This window comes from Aegilops tauschii, chromosome 1, assembly GCF_002575655.3.
Source record: "Aegilops tauschii subsp. strangulata cultivar AL8/78 chromosome 1, Aet v6.0, whole genome shotgun sequence".
Classification (NCBI taxonomy): Eukaryota; Viridiplantae; Streptophyta; class Magnoliopsida; order Poales; family Poaceae; genus Aegilops; species Aegilops tauschii.
The window spans coordinates 399,691,798-399,709,627 of NC_053035.3; the positions used below are offsets into that span (position 1 = coordinate 399,691,798).

The following is a 17,830-nucleotide window of genomic DNA, read 5'->3' on the forward strand; positions in this document are numbered from 1 at the left end:
TTTCATAATCAAGATCCGTGTGACTGCCTTCAACCTCCGTCTTGCCGCCCGTTCAAGCCAGCTCTTTGGAGTGTGACTTCTGGTGTTTCGTCTCCTGTTTTATTTCGTTAGGCCTGCGTGCCTTCTGCCGTGTCGGCTGTACTAAGACTTCTTTTCTATGGTTGTGAACTGGTCCTGTTTGTTGCTCTATGATTTGGCTTGTTGGGCTTTATCTATAAAGTTAGGCGACATGCATTTTCTCTAAAAAAAAGAGAATGTGTACTTGAAGTTCCCAAAAAAAAACTTTAAAGATCTTCGACACCAATGTAACTGCACTAACATTCACTATGTTTCGTCCGGGCCATGGCAACCATAACATATTCAAGGAGATGTTGACTTCTATTCATAGAGAACTAAAAGTTCCATTTTATTGAAAGATATAGATCGGGATAACTGAAAATGATTTACAGCTTCAGTCAGATGTACAACTAACAACCATTAATTGAATTCTTCTTCTTGTTCCTTTGACAGAAGGATTTGATCCTTTCGAGGCCATCTTGAAGAGAAGATGGAACACAAGCAAAAGTAATGCGGACCCAATTTTCCATTCCCAGAACACTCCCTGCATTTGAGAGACATACATACATAAGTTCTGTTTTTGAGAATTGTCAAAAGTAGATTATTAATAATCATTTCAAACATTTGCTTGATAACTTTTTGTGAGCAGCACAAACATGTAATGATAGAAACGACACCGGGTCAAGAAACAAGGAGAAGTACAAGCCATGTTAGTCTTCACATAAAAACAAAGAATATTCTAATGCAGTTATACAATATATGGTAATCATTATATGCGTACTTATCTCGGAAATTGTTAAGAACTTCCTATACAGTCCAAAAACACATTAGAATATGTGTTTACATTTAAGAAGCATATATCAGTCAAACAGAATCTAATGTTCTCACAATATATACACTGTTGTTCAGTATAACAAAAATATTACGATCATTCCATACATTTAATTTCTGTACTTAAATGAGAAAATGCAGTCCTACCTGGGCATAAAATCACCGATTCTTCTTTCGCGAGCTTGCAGCAAAAATCAATGTCATCATGGATCTCCTCCAAAAGATGTAAGTTCAGTTTCACCTGTTTACATGGAAGTTAATACACGATTATGGAAAATTGGTCATTTTTTTTCTAAAAACTAGCATAGATCTTTCTGTAATATGATTTGATCAGTATCATTCGCAGAAACAATAAAAATGGACAAATGATATCAAGGTGATTAGTCCTAGAAGAACTTTAGCTCTCGTCATTATTCTTCGAATACATGCATCTTTGTATATATCCATAGAAAAATATAATTTAAATTTAAATTAATTATTTTGGATGCATTGCGGTTCAAAATTAATCATATATAATTAAGTTTATGCTTATTGACACTCCCTAAGGAAAAAATTTACTATATAAAATAGGCTTACCATTACAAACATCGATCCTTCTGGCTTGTGAGGGCATGTAATGTATTTATTCTCCTTTATTTCTGTATAGCATATCTCTGATGATTCCTTTAGCAGACCGATAATCCCCTTGAAGAAATCTTCTTTTGTGTTCTCAAGAATTTGAGGAAGAGCCGCCTAAGCAATTTGATAGTACAAAAATCAATAACTGAGGCATGTGAACCATAAGAGAACAATAACGTCAAGGATATCAAAACCTGAAGATGCAAGAGAAGCTGTTGTAGGTGAAGAAATTCTGAAAATAATGGTATACTCGCAGTACAATGTATATTTTCTAATAGAATTTCTGATATATTACATACTTGACCGAGAAGAATACAATTTATATTTTCTAAGGATTAGTTCTATTCAATAGTCGGTTCAGTTTTTATGTTTATTTATTTTATCGAATCAAAGCAAACAAAGGTAAATAACTACTCCCTCCGCCCCATAATATAAGACGTTTTTTGACACTACACTAGTGTTAAAAAACATTTTACATTATGGGACGGAGGGAGTACAAATATATTTATCTTTCTTCAATCATGTTTGACTTCGACTTTCAAACTCGGTAAAATCTATATATACTAACTTCAAGGCGGTCATTTGACATGCACGTGGGCTACCTACAACATAGGGACCGGAGCAAAATAGGACAAGGAGGAGTAAATACCGAGGACTGACCTGAATGAAGGTTGCTGGGTCCGTTGAGACATTAAGGTAATTCGTAATAGATGCAGAGATCTACCAAAAGATAGTCAGTACAAATTTAGCATAATAGGAGTTTAATTAATCCCCGTAGTAGCATGTGAAAAGAATGATTGGGAGTTACCTTAGTTTCCTCTAAAATCTTGGTGGGGTCGTACACCGCTACCCATCCAAGTCGCCATCCAGGCACTATCCATGACTTGGACAGAGACCCTATGGACAACACAGGGGTAATGTGCCCAAACATACCCATTGGGATGAACGGGGCGCTGCCCAGAACCAGCTTGCCGTATACCTCGTCAGCAATCACCAATATTCCGAGCTTTCTTGCCACCTCTGCGACCTAATTGAACAACATCAGCACACGATTAGCAAGAAGAATTCAGCAGGTGCAGTGAATCCATATTCAAACAGAGCGACCGGACAGTAAGGCAAAGGATGGGTGTAAAACCTTGGCCAAATGGTCGTAGGAGTAAACGCTGCCACATGGATTGTTTGGGTTTATGATGACCATCGCAGTTGTGTTCTTGTCGGCCATGGATTCCAGCGAGTCGAGGTCGATCTCCCAGCCCTTCTCCGGGATAAGGTCGAAATGTCGAACCTCCAGCTTGTTGAACGCCGCTCGCGCCTCGTAATTTGGATAGCCTGGCCTGGGGAGCAGAATGTTGGCGCCGGCAGTTTGGGCAAGAACCGGGATTATGACTTCGATTGCCTGAGTTCCGCCGGCGGTGAGGAAGATGTCGTCGGCCGATAGCCTGTACGGCACACCCTGCGACAAGTGCTCTGCCACGGCACTGTTTTTACAAGGTGGAAGAAGGTCAAATTTCTTGTTCCTTTTTTAACTGAAGAAGGTCAAATTTCTGAAGGCATAGGGAAAGAGGAACAGTGGACGGACACGTGAAAGCGGCACATGCGCATGCATAGATTACGGTGCAGCACGCGAAAAGGAAATTGTTGTTGTGTTACCTTCGTGCGGCGGGGAGGCCGACGCCGGCGGGGTAGCAGTTGAACTGCCCGGTGCGCAGCGCGGCGGCGACGGCGTCCTCGGCCTCGACGGCCGTGCGGAAGGCCGGGAACACGGACGGGTCCCCGTGGGCCAGGGGCAGCACGGGCCGCGGCCCGTTCTCCTGCACGCTCGCGCTGATCTTGTACCGTATCGCCCGGATGCTCATGTTCGCCCCCGTCGCCGCCAGGACGCCGCCCTTGGCCCCTGCGAAATTCCACTCCACCGCCTCCGGCGCCGCCGCCGCCACCTCATGGCCGTTGCTCTCGCCGTTCGCGGCAGCGGCCTCGCCGTGCCCGTTGCTCTCGCCGTTCGCGGCGGCGGCCTCGGCGTGGCCGTTGCTGTTGCCGTTCGCGGGGGCGGCCTCGGCATGGCCGTTGCTCTTGCCGTTCGCGGCGGGGGCCTCGGCGTGGCCGTTGCTCTTGCCGTTCGCGGCGGCGGCGCCGTCGCTCTGGTGTACGGTGGCCATGAGGAAACGAGGAGGAGGAGTCGGAGGAGGACTAGTAGTATTAGGAAACTGGTGCCGCGGTGGATTGAATAGCGGTGATTGACTGTCCTAATATAGCCGTTGCTGTGTCTCTGACCGCGTCCGCCGCGCACATGAACTGGGGCGGCTTCCGGTTCCGGGCCGGGCTGGCAGCACGCTCTGGCACGCGCCGGGCACGCCGCTGCCAGCTGACGGGCGCGTCCGTTACCACCAGTTACCATTATCCCCGGCATATTTTTGGCGGTCCGTTTTGGTTTTATGCACCCGGCAGCACCAAGGAGTACACTACTACTGGCTACACTTATCTCTCTTTAATAATTTGAGAAAAAAAAAGAAAAGGACCGGGAGCAGGACGCATGAACCATGATGCTTCTCGACTCAGCCGGTGCTGATTGGTTCAGCCAGTGACACCCACCCAGTTCCGCTCAAAGTGTTTTTATGTGGCTGGATGAACCCTCCTACTACATCACTGCAGGCAGTTTTTTGGCAGTGCCGGCAGACATCATGCTAAAAAAACTCTACCTAACTCGCAAAGCCCAAGCCAGTGAGGAATGACACACATGCCACATGCTATCTCTTTCCTTTTCCCTTTTCTTTTTTTGATTGAGTCGATTTCTTTATTTTTTCTTTTTTTGAGGGAATGAGTTGATCTCTTTCTTTTGTTGGGCTAGATAATTGCAGTGCGTTGCAACGAGACAACAAATTTTTATACGCAATCACCGTGATTACATGTCAAAAAATGGACTTTAGCTGCCAATTGAATCGGTACTTTCTCAAAAAAGAAAAAATCAGCACTTATTGGTTACCAAAGAAGGCATGGTTTCATTTGGTAAATCGGCACTTTCTTCAAAAATAATCAACACTTGTTGCTTACCAAAGACTACTAATTGTGTGCGTGCACGCACGTCCAGTTAGACAGTAAATATTATTTGCAAGATTTACCTTAATTAATGTTGGTCCCAAGATTAATTATGTTTAACACAAGGAAGCTGTAGCCATTATAAAACTTCTCAAAAAAATTAAGCTGGTTAAAATTAAGAGGCGGGATAGTGCATCAGATTGCTAAATTTAGTTTTCATAATAAGTCTGAGGCTATTCTTTGTAATAGTTTTTTGCTCCATTGTGTTTGCTGTATAAATGATCGTAATAACATATTAATTAATTAATGTACAGGGTGGAGTTTTTTAAAAAACTAGGGAGACTCATATTATATTTTATAAAATACTCCCTCCGTTCCCTTATATATGATGTATTTGTTTTCCAAAAATCACAATGTAAGGTGTATTTCACTTTTCCACTCAGTTTTTCATGTGTTGCCTTCCACCATCCAGTGCATGCCTTCCATAAAAAGTAGTAAGTAATTCACAATTGGAAGGTAGTAAAAAAAGAATCCCTCTCCCCGATTGCTTGCAGTCACATTTCTCTCCCTCCCATCCCACCGATTGATTTTATTCTGGTGCTAGGAGATTCAATTGCCTTTTATTAAATTGCTGGTTATTTAGTTGCTTGTAATTAAGATGCTCTACCTAATTAGTTAAGGGTGTTTTCGTCTAAAATTCTTCTCAATTCTATGCCTTGGTCACCGCGCTCAAAAAAATACACCTTACATAAAGTAACAGAGGGAGTATATCTCTAAATCCGTTGTCGAATGTAATTTCTAACTGTATAGCTTTTGTGTCATTTTATACATATTTTATTAGTCAGATCAAAGACGTAAAGCCCTTGTCCGACTTATGAACCCAACCGGAAAGAGTAGCAAAGTGGAGAGCTCAAAAAATAAGAAAGGTCACGGCTTTTTAAAATAGACAGAGAAAGAACATATAAAGAAAACTGTTAACATGATCTGCACAAAAGACATGTAGCACTTTACCGGATAGATAAGACGGAGGTTGCTGATACCCTTCCTTTTTTAACAAGGTGGTGGTTGGCAAAAATTGCAGTTCCTTCGTTTAGTAGTCACAGGTGAGTTGATATTGGATCACCCGATGGCATCAAGTTTGGCTTCCCTGTTATTCCTGCTGCCAACCTCCCCCGGTTACCGGAGAAAATATAGAAGGGAAGCGCCCGCAAATGAGTGCAGAAAAACGGCGGGAAGGAAAGGGAAGTTAACTGCAGCCAGATATGTGGTCTTGGGGATGACTCATTGGCAATGTATGCGTGTGTGCGAGGTGGAGTGCACCGGAAACAGGATGTACCACCCCTGCACGGCAGGTTTGGCTGACGAGGTAGGTCTAGTGATCCGCCATGCTTTTGTGATGGATGGTGCTGACGACGAAAACCCTGTTCATGCGTTGGCATTTTGAGTAACGGACAGCCCATTGGAGAGGAGTGAAGAAAGAGGTTTCAGAGCATCTCCAAATTCGACCCTGGAGAGTGAACGCCCCCCACCCCCCACCCCCCCACACCACCACCACCACCACCGCACCGCTGGCCGCTCCGGCCGCGGCGGCCACCCCACTGCGCCCCCTTGCCCACCCACCCACCCCCTGCGGCGGCATGGGCGCGCCGCGCTCCCCTCGGCCCGGATCCAGCTGCGGCTCTGCTGCGGGAGAACTGGATTCGCCCATCGGTCCGAAGACGGCTCCTCCACCCCCTACCGTGCTCCATAGCTGCGGCGTCTCCCCTGTCCCAGATCCGGCATTTTAGCCACGAATCCTGCATCGTGGTGAATGCTCTTCGGCTGCGGCGCCGGAGCCACCGGCTCTGCGCCTTAAATCCGTCATAGTCGCCTCTGCTGCAGATCCTGCGGATCTTGAGGTGCCCCCCACCCGCCGTCTCCAATCCATCATAGTTGCCCCGCCCTCCGCAGTCCCCCCTTCCTCTTTGGGGCCGGACGGTGGATGGACGGCTGTCTCCTCCAAGAAGAACTGCGGCCGCCCCTCTGGCCTGCCGGACAATAGCAGGCCCCCTCAGCACCACTCCCAGTGAAAGGGCATGTAGCCCCTAAGTGTGGTTTTGGTAATTGAATGACAATCTCTATGGACTAATGTTTTCAGTGAGATATATTTGAAGGTTTTGTCCATAGATGGTGCCTCAAGGATATTGGATGGAATCAAGGATGAATTCCATATATATGAAGATAATGCCTCAAGGATATTGGATGGAATCAAGGATGAAGTCCATATAGATGAAGTTATATTTGCTCTAAGCTTTGGTATTAAATGACAATTCCTATGGAGCATCAAGTGCATTGGATCTTATATGAAGATATGTTCCATAGTGATGCTTGAAGTTCTTTGGGTTGTTATGTGAAGATTGCCATCAAAGCATCCGAAGAAGTCCTCATGGTATCCCTCTCTGGATACCCCATGCACACGGGCTTATACCGTGCGCACGGGGTCGAGTGTCAACTCTCTGGATACCCCGTGTTCACGGGGCCTAGGTGTTGGCTCTCAAGATTCCATATCCAGCGAGGTTTCAAGTTGGTCTTCTGAGGATCAAGGCTTGAGAGAATAATCAAAAAGAAGAATTCGAGTTATGGTTTCAAGACAAGATCATGGTGAGCTCATGTGTTGGGTTTCGGTTGATCAAGCCTTGAAGCAAGCAACTAGAGTAAAGAATTCATTATGCCTCTCAAGACAAGATCATGTTGATCAAGTCTTGAAGCAAGCAACTAGAGTGACGAATTCATTATGCCTCTCAAGATTTTGGGATGGAGTTTTTAGAAGGGCAAGTGGTGACCAAGATGATATTCATAGTGGAACTTGATATGGTCATGAAAGAGTCTTTGGTGATATTGTCTTGAAGCAATGAAGTGAAATGAAGAGTTCATTGTGGCTTTCAAGAAACCAAGATGGAGCTTGAAGTAAAGATGTTGGTTGACCAAGATGAAGCTCGAAGAGTATATCTAAGTGGTCAACTCACAAAGCACAAACAATGTACCACGTGAGATCAAGTGATCTAGTGGTATGGTAAGTAATTGTGAATTGTGCTTTGTTACCTAACCCATGCTATATGTTTGTTATGTCTATGTGGGTTAGGTGTTTCTCATAGGCTTGCATCAAAAGGAAAGATCTCGTGTAGCCTATGTGTGGATGACATCAAGTGGTGATGGTCATCGGATTCGAGGAGTCCAAGTGCAAGATGAGATGACATCAAGTGGTGATGGTCATTGAGTTCGGGGAGTCCAGGTGCAAGATGAGAAGCCGGAGGTTATATGCTTTGAAGCTTGCGGTCCACATCATGATAATGTGCATGTGAAGATGGGCTTGAGATAAGGCTTCCCTCATTGCATCATGAGAAAGCAATTCGAGTATCTTCACCAAGTGGTCGTGGACAAGAAAGGGATTCCAACTTGAGGCAAGCATTAAAGTCATCATCAAGCTCAAGTTGAATGTGCAAGGCAAAGGTATACCTTAGCTAGGTTTTCCTAGTTTTGCCGGTCTCATAGTGCTTGGTGGGAGACCGGATTATAGGTTCGATAGCCGTACTATCAAGAGGGACTCTCGGGCAAGTAGCTTGATCACGTCGCATGTAGAGAGCTCAAACCTTTGCATTACTTGCATCATTCTTTCTTGTTGATCTTGGGTGGTTCTCTATGTGAGGACCTTGGGCTTTTCCATAGCTTCAAAACGAGCCCAAGATCATCGAATTCTGTAGCGACCAGACCTCAAATGGTCTGTGCTGCTGTGCACCAGTGTCATCCCTGGATCAGTAATGCTGACACGCACAGTACAAATGGAGGATTTATAACAGAGTAGCAATCACACACTTATTACATCGAATATCTCCGAAGAGATTAAGTATGATAAACATGGCTTAAGGCCATCTAAAAACGATAACAGTGGAAGACTTGGAAGATAAGTGAGTCCATCAACTCCAGCGGCATCACTGAGTATAAGACCACGACCTAAGGCACCTTACTCGTCGTCTGAAAAGTCTGCAGCATGAAACGTTGCACCCGAAAACGGGTCAGCACATAGAATATGCTGGCGAAGTAACACATAGAGGATAATGAACAATAATAAGGCTATACTACATGCATATATGGCTGGTGGAAAGCTCTATGGTTACAATTTTGAGAAAAAGCCAATTTTACCCTACTTCAAAGGAATAAATTTTATTTAACTATCATGGTGGTTGTGAAACACTGAGATGGTTGACAGCATCTCAATCCCAATTAAGAATCATCATTAACCCAACAAAATTAATTAAAAGTAACATGGTGATGAGATTCACATGATAATCCAAGTACTAGATACTCAAGTTGTCCATAACCGGGGACACGGCTAACCATGATTAGTTTGTACACTCTGCAGAGGTTTGTGCACTTTTCCCCACAAGACTCGATCTCCTCCGTTGGATTACTCGCACTACATGGTGTTTGAGTAACGGATGACCGAGACACAGTCTTTCAGAAGTGTTTGCACCTTACGTATGGGTAGACAGTTACACCTACTTTCCCCTACATCTGCTAGTCTACCACTGTAAGAGTTCACACAACTTAGTCAACTATGCTAGAGCCCATAATAGCTTGCGGCTGCACACGGAAGTTTCTAGCATGAATAATCTCATGATCCCTTTGAACCTGGGTGGCGGTCCAAAAGAAAAACAGGCAATCCTGGAATACCCAGGTACCTCAATCCACCCAGATGTGAGTTTTAGTTGCCACCTTAAGTAAACAATTAATTAACAACCTCACATCTGTGATGGAAATCTCTCAAACCCAATCCACGTCTACGAGCATAGCATGGCAATATAATAGCAGCGTAGAAATAACTCCCAAGGGTTTGATAAACAAAACAGGTAATAGGTACTACCTCAACTACTTCCCAATACCCACAATTTAATTAGATCCTATTCATGCAATGTTTGAGGAATAGATCTAATGCAATAAAAACTGGGTATGGAAGGTATATGATCAAAGTGTTACTTGCCTTGCTGATGATCCGTGAAACCTAGCGATTCGAAGTAACAAGCGGCACACTCCGGGTACTCTATCGCAAACAAACAAGCAAACAATAAGTACTCATCTAATGCACAGGTAAAACTCAAATGAAAGATCCAACCAGAAAGTTCAACTTAAGAACTCCGGTTTGCAAAAAGAATCAACTCGAAAGAAGCAACGAAAGTCAAACTGCGAAAGAAAGAAACTCCGTTTACTAATCTGGATCTAGGTCAAATTTTACAGTAGCAAAAACTTGTTTGAGTAGGTTAAACGGAAAGAGAATTTCGAGACGAAACTCTAGGCGCTTGAATCGCCTGATTCCGATAAACGAGCGAGAAGTTAAACAGAAACGAAGATTCGATCAGAAATCAAATCTGAGAAAAATAGCGGAAAAATCCGACGAAAAAGAAAAACGGACGAACGGTTAAAGAACGGACGTTCGTTAACAGAGAAAAACAGACGAACGCGTTCGTTAAAACGAACGGTTCGGTGAACGCTCGCAAAATAACAAAACCGAAAAAAAACCGATCTAGGGTTTTTAAAAAACGAATGGTTTTTTTAAAGAAAACCGGCAAACTGAACGGCGGCGAGGTACCTCGTCGGGGCGTGCTCCGGCGGGGCTCCGGCGGCTCGGGGCGAGGGGCGGCGAGGGCGCGGGGTGCGGCGTGCTCGGGGGGGGTGCGAGGGGCGGCGAGGGGGCGGCAAACGGCGGCGGCGGCGGCTCCCGTGCTCCGGCGGCGGCGGCGGGGCAAAGCGGGCGGCGGCGGGATGAGGTGAGAGGAGGGGGGTGCGGGGTATAAATAGGAGGGGGGCTCCGGTGGCTTGGGGGAGGGGCAAGCCGGCGGGAGCGTGCGGGGCTCGGACTCCGGCGGCGGCGGCTCCCGTGCGCGAGGAGGACGACGCGGGCGGGCCGGCCTGCGGCTTGGCTGGGCTCGGCCCAGTCGGGCGTAGTGCAGTTTTTTTTAAAACGTTCCGCGGAAAATAATTCGTAGAAAAATAAATAAAAGTCCAAAAAAGATAAAACAAATTTTCTCCGTCTAGTTAGAAAATCTAGAATAGGGTGAACATTTTTTTAACACAAAATAAATGTTTTGAAAACATGCAATTAAAATTGCAAATAAAATCCGAATAAATTCCAATAAATGATTTTAACACTTTTTCTCCTGTATTTCAATTGTTTTGGAGAAGTCATATTTTCTCCTCTCGTTTATTATTAAAATGAAATATTTTTCCGGAGAGAAATAATTAAAACCAAAATCCTCGTTTTATTATTTGATGAAAATCAAATATGAAAATTTGAGAAAATCCCCAACTCTCTCTGAGGGTCCTTGAGTTGCTTAGGACTTATCGAGGATTTGTCAAAATGCAATAAAACATGATATGCAATGATGATCTATGTATAACATACCAAATTGAAAATTTGGGATGTTACAAACCTACCCCCCTTAAGATGAATCTCTCCCTCGAGATTCGGGTTGGCTAGAAAACAGGTGGGAGTGGTCCTTCCGTAGATCTTCCTCTCGCTCCCAGGTGGCTTCATCTTCCGTGTGGTGACTCCACTGGACTTTGCAAAACTTGATAACCTTGCTACGGGTAACTCGGCTGGCATACTCAAGAATCTTAACTGGTTTCTCCTCATAGGTCAAATCACTTTCCAGCTGAATCGCTTCCAGTGGCACAGTATCTCTCAGTGGTATCTCAGCCATCTCTGCGTGGCACTTCTTCAACTGGGAGACGTGAAATACATCATGAACTCCAGACAATCCTTCGGGCAATTCCAGCTTGTAGGCAACCTCTCCCATACGTTCCACAACTCTGTATGGTCCGATAAAACGGGGCGCTAACTTTCCCTTAACTCCAAAGCGCTTCACTCCTAGAAGTGGTGATACTCGAAGATACACTCGGTCTCCGACTTCGTGAATTGTCTCTTTTCGTTTAGAATCAACATAACTCTTTTGTCTGGGCTGGGCTACCTTGAGCCTGTCGCGAATCAACCTCACTTTCTGTTCAGACTCCTTAATCAAATCTGGTCCAAACAACTGACGGTCTCCAACTTCGTCCCATAACAACGGTGTTCTACACCTCCTTCCGTACAAAGCTTCGAAAGGGGCCATCTTCAAACTGGTTTGATAACTGTTGTTATACGAAAACTCTGCATATGGCAAATTGTCGTCCCAACTAGATCCATAATCTAGTGCACAAGCTCTCAACATGTCCTCCAAAATCTGGCTGACTCTCTCGGTCTGTCCATCTGTCTGCGGGTGAAAAGCTGTACTAAATTCCAGCCTGGTTCCCAATGTTTCATGTAACTGCTTCCAAAACTTCAAGGTAAATTGGGTTCCTCTGTCTGATACAATGGTCCTTGGAACTCCATGCAAACATACGATCCTGGTCATGTATATCTTTGCCAACTTAGCACTGGTGTAAGTGGTCTTCACTGGAATGAAATGAGCCACTTTCGTCAAACGGTCGACTACAACCCATATTGAGTCATAGCCTGAACGTGTCCTGGGTAATCCCGTGATAAAATCCATGCCTATTTTATCCCACTTCCATTTGGGTATCGGCAATGGTTGTAGCAATACTGCTGGCTTCTGATGCTCTGCCTTCACTCTCTGACATACATCACAAACTGCTACATATTCAGCAATATCCTTCTTCATTCCGGTCCACCAGAAAGTATTCTTCAAATCCAAATACATCTTGGTATTCCCTGGGTGAATCGAGTACGGTGAATCATGGGCTTCTTGCAAAATCAACTTCCTGATCTCCGGATCATTTGGCACATATACGCGGTCCTCAAACCATAAGGTATCGTGCTCATCCTCACGAAATCCCTTGGCTTTTCCTTTGCTCAACTTCTCCTTTATCTCTTCAATCTCCTTGTCTGTCTTCTGAGCTTCTCTGGTCCTTTCCATCAAGGTAGACTGAATCTCCAATGTCGCTAAATAGCCTCTTGGGACTATCTCCAAACATAGCTCGCGAAGGTCCTCGGCTAACTCCTGAGGTAACTCTCCTGTCATGAGGGTGTTGACATGACTCTTGCGGCTCAACGCGTCTGCTACTACGTTAGCCTTTCCAGGGTGATAATGCAATCTCATATCATAGTCCTTAATGAGCTCCAACCATCTCCTCTGTCTGAGATTTAACTCCTTCTGCGTGAAAATATATTTCAAACTCTTGTGATCTGTATACACCTCACAATGGTTTCCGATGAGAAAATGTCTCCATGTTTTCAATGCATGCACCACGGCTGCTAATTCCAAATCATGCGTAGCATAATTCTTCTCATGGGGTTTAAGTTGTCGTGAAGCATATGACACAACTCTTCCTTCCTGCATAAGCACTGCTCCAAGTCCTTGACGAGAAGCATCGCAATAAACTTCATAATCCTTGCGTTGATCTGGCAGAATCAACACTGGTGACGTAACCAATCGTTCCTTCAACTCTTGGAAACTAGCTTCACATTCCTCAGTCCAATTGAATTTGGTGTCCTTCTTCAATAGCTCAGTCATGGGCTTGGCAATCTTCGAGAAATTCTCAATGAATCTCCGGTAGTATCCTGCAAGTCCAAGAAAACTCCGGATTTCTCCAACTGTCGTGGGTGATTCCCAACTTGTCACTGTATCAACCTTGGCAGGGTCTACTGCTACTCCTTCTCCAGAAATAACATGTCCAAGGAATCCAACTTCCTTCAGCCAAAATTCACATTTGCTGAACTTGGCATATAACTGATGTTCTCTGAGCTTCTCAAGTACCAATCGTAAATGCTCCTCATGCTCTTCCTCATTCTTGGAAAAGACTAAAATATCGTCAATGAACACCACGACGAACTTATCCAAAAACTCCATAAACACTTTGTTCATCAGGTTCATAAAATAGGCAGGTGCGTTAGTCAGACCAAATGACATAACGGTATACTCATACAATCCATATCTGGTGGTAAAAGCCGTCTTAGGTATATCCTGCTCTCGAATCTTTAACTGATGGTATCCTGATCATAGATCTATCTTGGAAAATACTTTAGCTCCTTGTAGGCGGTCGAACAAATCATTGATCATCGGCAGTGGGTACTTGTTTTTGATGGTCACTTCATTCAATCCACGGTAATCAACAACCATCCTCAGCGATCCATCTTTCTTCTCCACTAGAAGTACTGGTGATCCCCAAGGTGACGAACTTGGGCGAATATAGCCTTTATCCAGTAACTCCTTGATCTGCTTCTTAATTTCCTCCAAATCTTTTGCGGGCATCCTGTACGGTCTCTTAGATATTGGCCCTGTGCCTGGCAAAAGTTCAATCAAGAACTCAATGTCTCCATCTGGTGGCATGCCTGGCAACTCTTCTGGAAATACATCTGGATAATCCTTCACCACTGGTACTTCCTCCTGTACAACTCCTGATAAGGAATTTACTTGAGTCCTCTTCGGCATATGCCGGGATACATACTTGATCCTTTTCCCTTCCGGGGTGGTAAGCAAAATCGTCTTGCTGGCACAGTCGATGTTTCCTCCATACAACGATAGCCAATCCATTCCCAGAATCACATCCAAACCTTGCGATTCCAACACTATGAGGTCTGAGGGGAAAACATGCCTACCAATGGCCAATGGTATCTGAAAACATCCTTGGCTGGCCATATACTCTGCTCCTGGCGAGGTTACTAACATAGGGGTTCTGAGAACTTTGGTGGACAGCTTAAACTTATTCACAAATCCCCTTGATGTGTATGAATGCGAAGCACCAGTATCGAAAAGAACGGTTGCAGTAAATGACTTAACCAAAAACTTACATATTACTGCATCAGGCTGAGCTTCAACCTCCTCCACGCTCACGTGGTTCACATGCCCTTTGTTGAACGGGTTCGGCTTCTTCCCAGAGCTTCCATTGCCATTTCCATTTTGGGCTTCAGGACATTCATTGGCATAATGTCCAGTCTTCTGGCACTTAAAGCAAGTGACTTGGCTCAGGTCCCTCTTGGCTGGGGTAGATGGGTTGGTGCGGTTCTGTCCGTTGCTTCCTCCATTCCCATTACCATTTTTAGAGCCATTATGGTTGTGCGAACTACCTCCTCCATGGGTATGCTGAAACTGTCCTCCCGGCTTCGGGGCAAAACGAGGCTTCTGTTGAGCTCCTGAGTTATACTTCCCTTGTCCATACTTCCTCTTACGGTTTTCAATCTGTTGTTGCTTCCCTTCAATCATGAGAGCTCTATCTACCAGCTCCTGGTAGTTGTTGAAGGTTGCTACCATCAACTGCATACTCAGCTCATCATTCAGTCCTTCCAAAAACTTCTCCTACTTGGCTGCATCTGTAGCAACGTCATCTGGTGCATAACGTGCTAACTTACTGAAATCCTCCACATACTGGCCTACGGTGCGTCCTCCTTGGCGTAGGTTGCGAAACTCACGCTTCTTCATAGCCATAGCTCCTGCTGAAACATGAGCTGTACGGAAAGCTTGCTGAAACTGGTCCCATGTGACAGTGTCAATAGGGTGCGTGGCTGTATAATTCTCCCACCATGATGCTGCGGGTCCATCAAGCTGATGTGCGGCAAAACGCACTCTTTCCGCATCTGTGCATCCTGCAGTGGTCAACTCCCTTCCAACTTTGCGGAGCCAATCATCTGCAACAATCGGCTCGGTGCTACTGGAAAACACCGGCGGGTTTAGCCTTAAGAAACGGGCTAAGTGATCAACAGGTGGTGGTGGCGGTGGGTTGTTGTTGTTGTTGTTGCCTTGGTTCTGCACTAACACTTGCATCAGGGCATTCTGTTGCTGAATCAACTGGGTGATCTCCGGTGGGAAAACAAATCCGGTGTCGCGTCTCGGAGGCATCTGATAGGTTTAGAAAAGATGAGAGTTAAGAATAGAATGAGGTCTAGAGAGAAAACACTACCCATATGCTCATGAGATAAATTCAATCAATATCACTCAATCAATTCAAACAAGGCAAAACAATCGATCTAACTAGCGTTACAAAGTGCTTGAACTATACTATTAAATGGGGGAAAGCTACTACTGATATGGTGGTCTAATAAAAATTCTAATCCGTGGAAGACTCCATGATGTCTGCTCCAGCTTCATCAACAAAGTCATCTTCACTTGGTTCCGAGTCGGTGTCATCGATGATGATGTAGTTATCCGGACAAGTGCATTCGTCAACTTCTGCTTTTGGCACTGGATTTCCCATGAATACTCCAATCTTCTTCTCCAGGTCGTCATTCTTCCCTACCAGTGCGATGATTTCCTCCATATAATCCTCGCGTGTAGCCTTGAGTTCTTCTTGGAGCTCCTTGATCTTCGTTAATGCCTTCTTCAGTTCTTCCTTGTCCGTGCACATCTGGTTCTCCTGGCGACGAATATGTTGGTTTTGCTCTTGGATGAAAGCTGCGATTGATCCATCCTTCTTGGTTCTGATCATCTCCCATTGCGCGTCTCGGCGTCCACAAATCTGATAAATTGTATCCTTAAGCTCCTGGTGCTAGACTTCTCCAATGCGTCCCATGGCGATGTGAGCGGCCATGCTCTTCCCTAAACTCCAAGTTGGTGCTTCGAAAACCAATCTTATAGGTTCAGTAACTGGCACAAACGTCCTTCCTGGAATGAGAACTTGAATCTTCCAGCTCTCCTCTTCGGGTAATGTGGTGTCGTAGGTTCCGGTGATGCTTGGTATTCCTATGTTCAAGTACTTGGTGACTTCCTTCAAGTGTCGACCAAACGGCGTGTCTTCATCTGGTTGCATGAACTTGCTCCTTGCATCCGCCATTCCTAAAAGAGTAGAAAGAAGGAGAGGGGTCAGAAATGAGAAGAGAGAAGCTTTCTAGGGCTTAAGCTTAGTGGTCGTGTCCTACAGTCAGTGTGTGCTCTGATACCAACTTTGTAGTGTCCAGACCTCAAATGGTCTGTGCTGCTGTGCACCAGTGTCATCCCTGGATCAGTAATGCTGACACGCACAGTACAAATGGAGGATTTATAACAGAGTAGCAATCACACACTTATTACATCGAATATCTCCGAAGAGATTAAGTATGATAAACATGGCTTAAGGCCATCTAAAAACAATAACAGCGGAAGACTTGGAAGATAAGTGAGTCCATCAACTCCAGCGGCATCACTGAGTATAAGACCACGACCTAAGGCACCTTACTCGTCGTCTGAAAAGTCTGCAACATGAAACGTTGCACCCGAAAACGGGTCAGCACATAGAATATGCTGGCGAAGTAACACATAGAGGATAATGAACAATAATAAGGCTATACTACATGCATATATGGCTGGTGGAAAGCTCTATGGTTACAATTTTGCGAAAAAGCCAATTTTACCCTACTTCAAAGGAATAAATTTTATTTAACTATCATGGTGGTTGTGAAACATTGAGATGGTTGACAGCATCTCAATCCCAATTAAGAATCATCATTAACCCAACAAAATTAATTAAAAGTAACATGGTGATGAGATTCACATGATAATCCAAGTACTAGATACTCAAGTTGTCCATAACCGGGGACACGGCTAACCATGATTAGTTTGTACACTCTGCAGAGGTTTGTGCACTTTTCCCCACAAGACTTGATCTCCTCCGTTGGATTACTCGCACTACATGGTGTTTGAGTAACGGATGACCGAGACACAGTCTTTCAAAAGTGTTTGCACCTTACGTATGGGTAGACAGTTACACCTACTTTCCCCTACATCTGCTAGTCTACCACTGTAAGTGTTCACACAACTTAGTCAACTATGCTAGAGCCCATAATAGCTTGCGGCTGCACACGGAAGTTTCTAGCATGAATAATCTCATGATCCCTTTGAACCTGGGTGGCGGTCCAAAAGAAAAACAGGCAATCCTGGAATACCCAGGTACCTCAATCCACCCAGATGTGAGTTTTAGTTGCCACCTTAAGTAAACCATTAATTAACAACCTCACATCTGTCATGGAAATCTCTCAAACCCAATCCACGTCTACGAGCATAGCATGGCAATATAATAGCAGCGTAGAAATAACTCCCAAGGGTTTGATAAACAAAACAGGTAATAGGTACTACCTCAACTACTTCCCAATACGCACAATTTAATTAGATCCTATTCATGCAATGTTTGAGGAATAGATCTAATGCAATAAAAACTGGGTATGGAAGGTATATGATCAAAGTGTTACTTGCCTTGTTGATGATCCGCGAAACCTAGCGATTCGAAGTAACAAGCGGCACACTCCGGGTACTCTATCGCAAACAAACAAGCAAACAATAAGTACTCATCTAAT

At 44.6% G+C, this 17,830-nt stretch overlaps 1 protein-coding gene across 1 annotated transcript; it reads right to left on the reverse strand.

Annotated features, from left to right (window-relative positions):
- Nucleotides 1-306: 306 nt before the first annotated feature.
- Nucleotides 307-3,937, reverse strand: LOC109747034 (nicotianamine aminotransferase A). Its single transcript, XM_020306129.4, has 7 exons — nucleotides 3,157-3,937; nucleotides 2,642-2,984; nucleotides 2,315-2,533; nucleotides 2,167-2,226; nucleotides 1,465-1,620; nucleotides 1,036-1,129; nucleotides 307-601 (listed from the first exon to the last, which is right to left on the reverse strand). Exons 1-7 carry the CDS (start codon nucleotides 3,660-3,662, stop codon nucleotides 468-470), a joined length of 1,512 nt encoding a protein of 503 aa, XP_020161718.1. The 5' UTR covers nucleotides 3,663-3,937; the 3' UTR covers nucleotides 307-467.
- Between the last annotated feature and the right edge of the window lie 13,893 nt (nucleotides 3,938-17,830).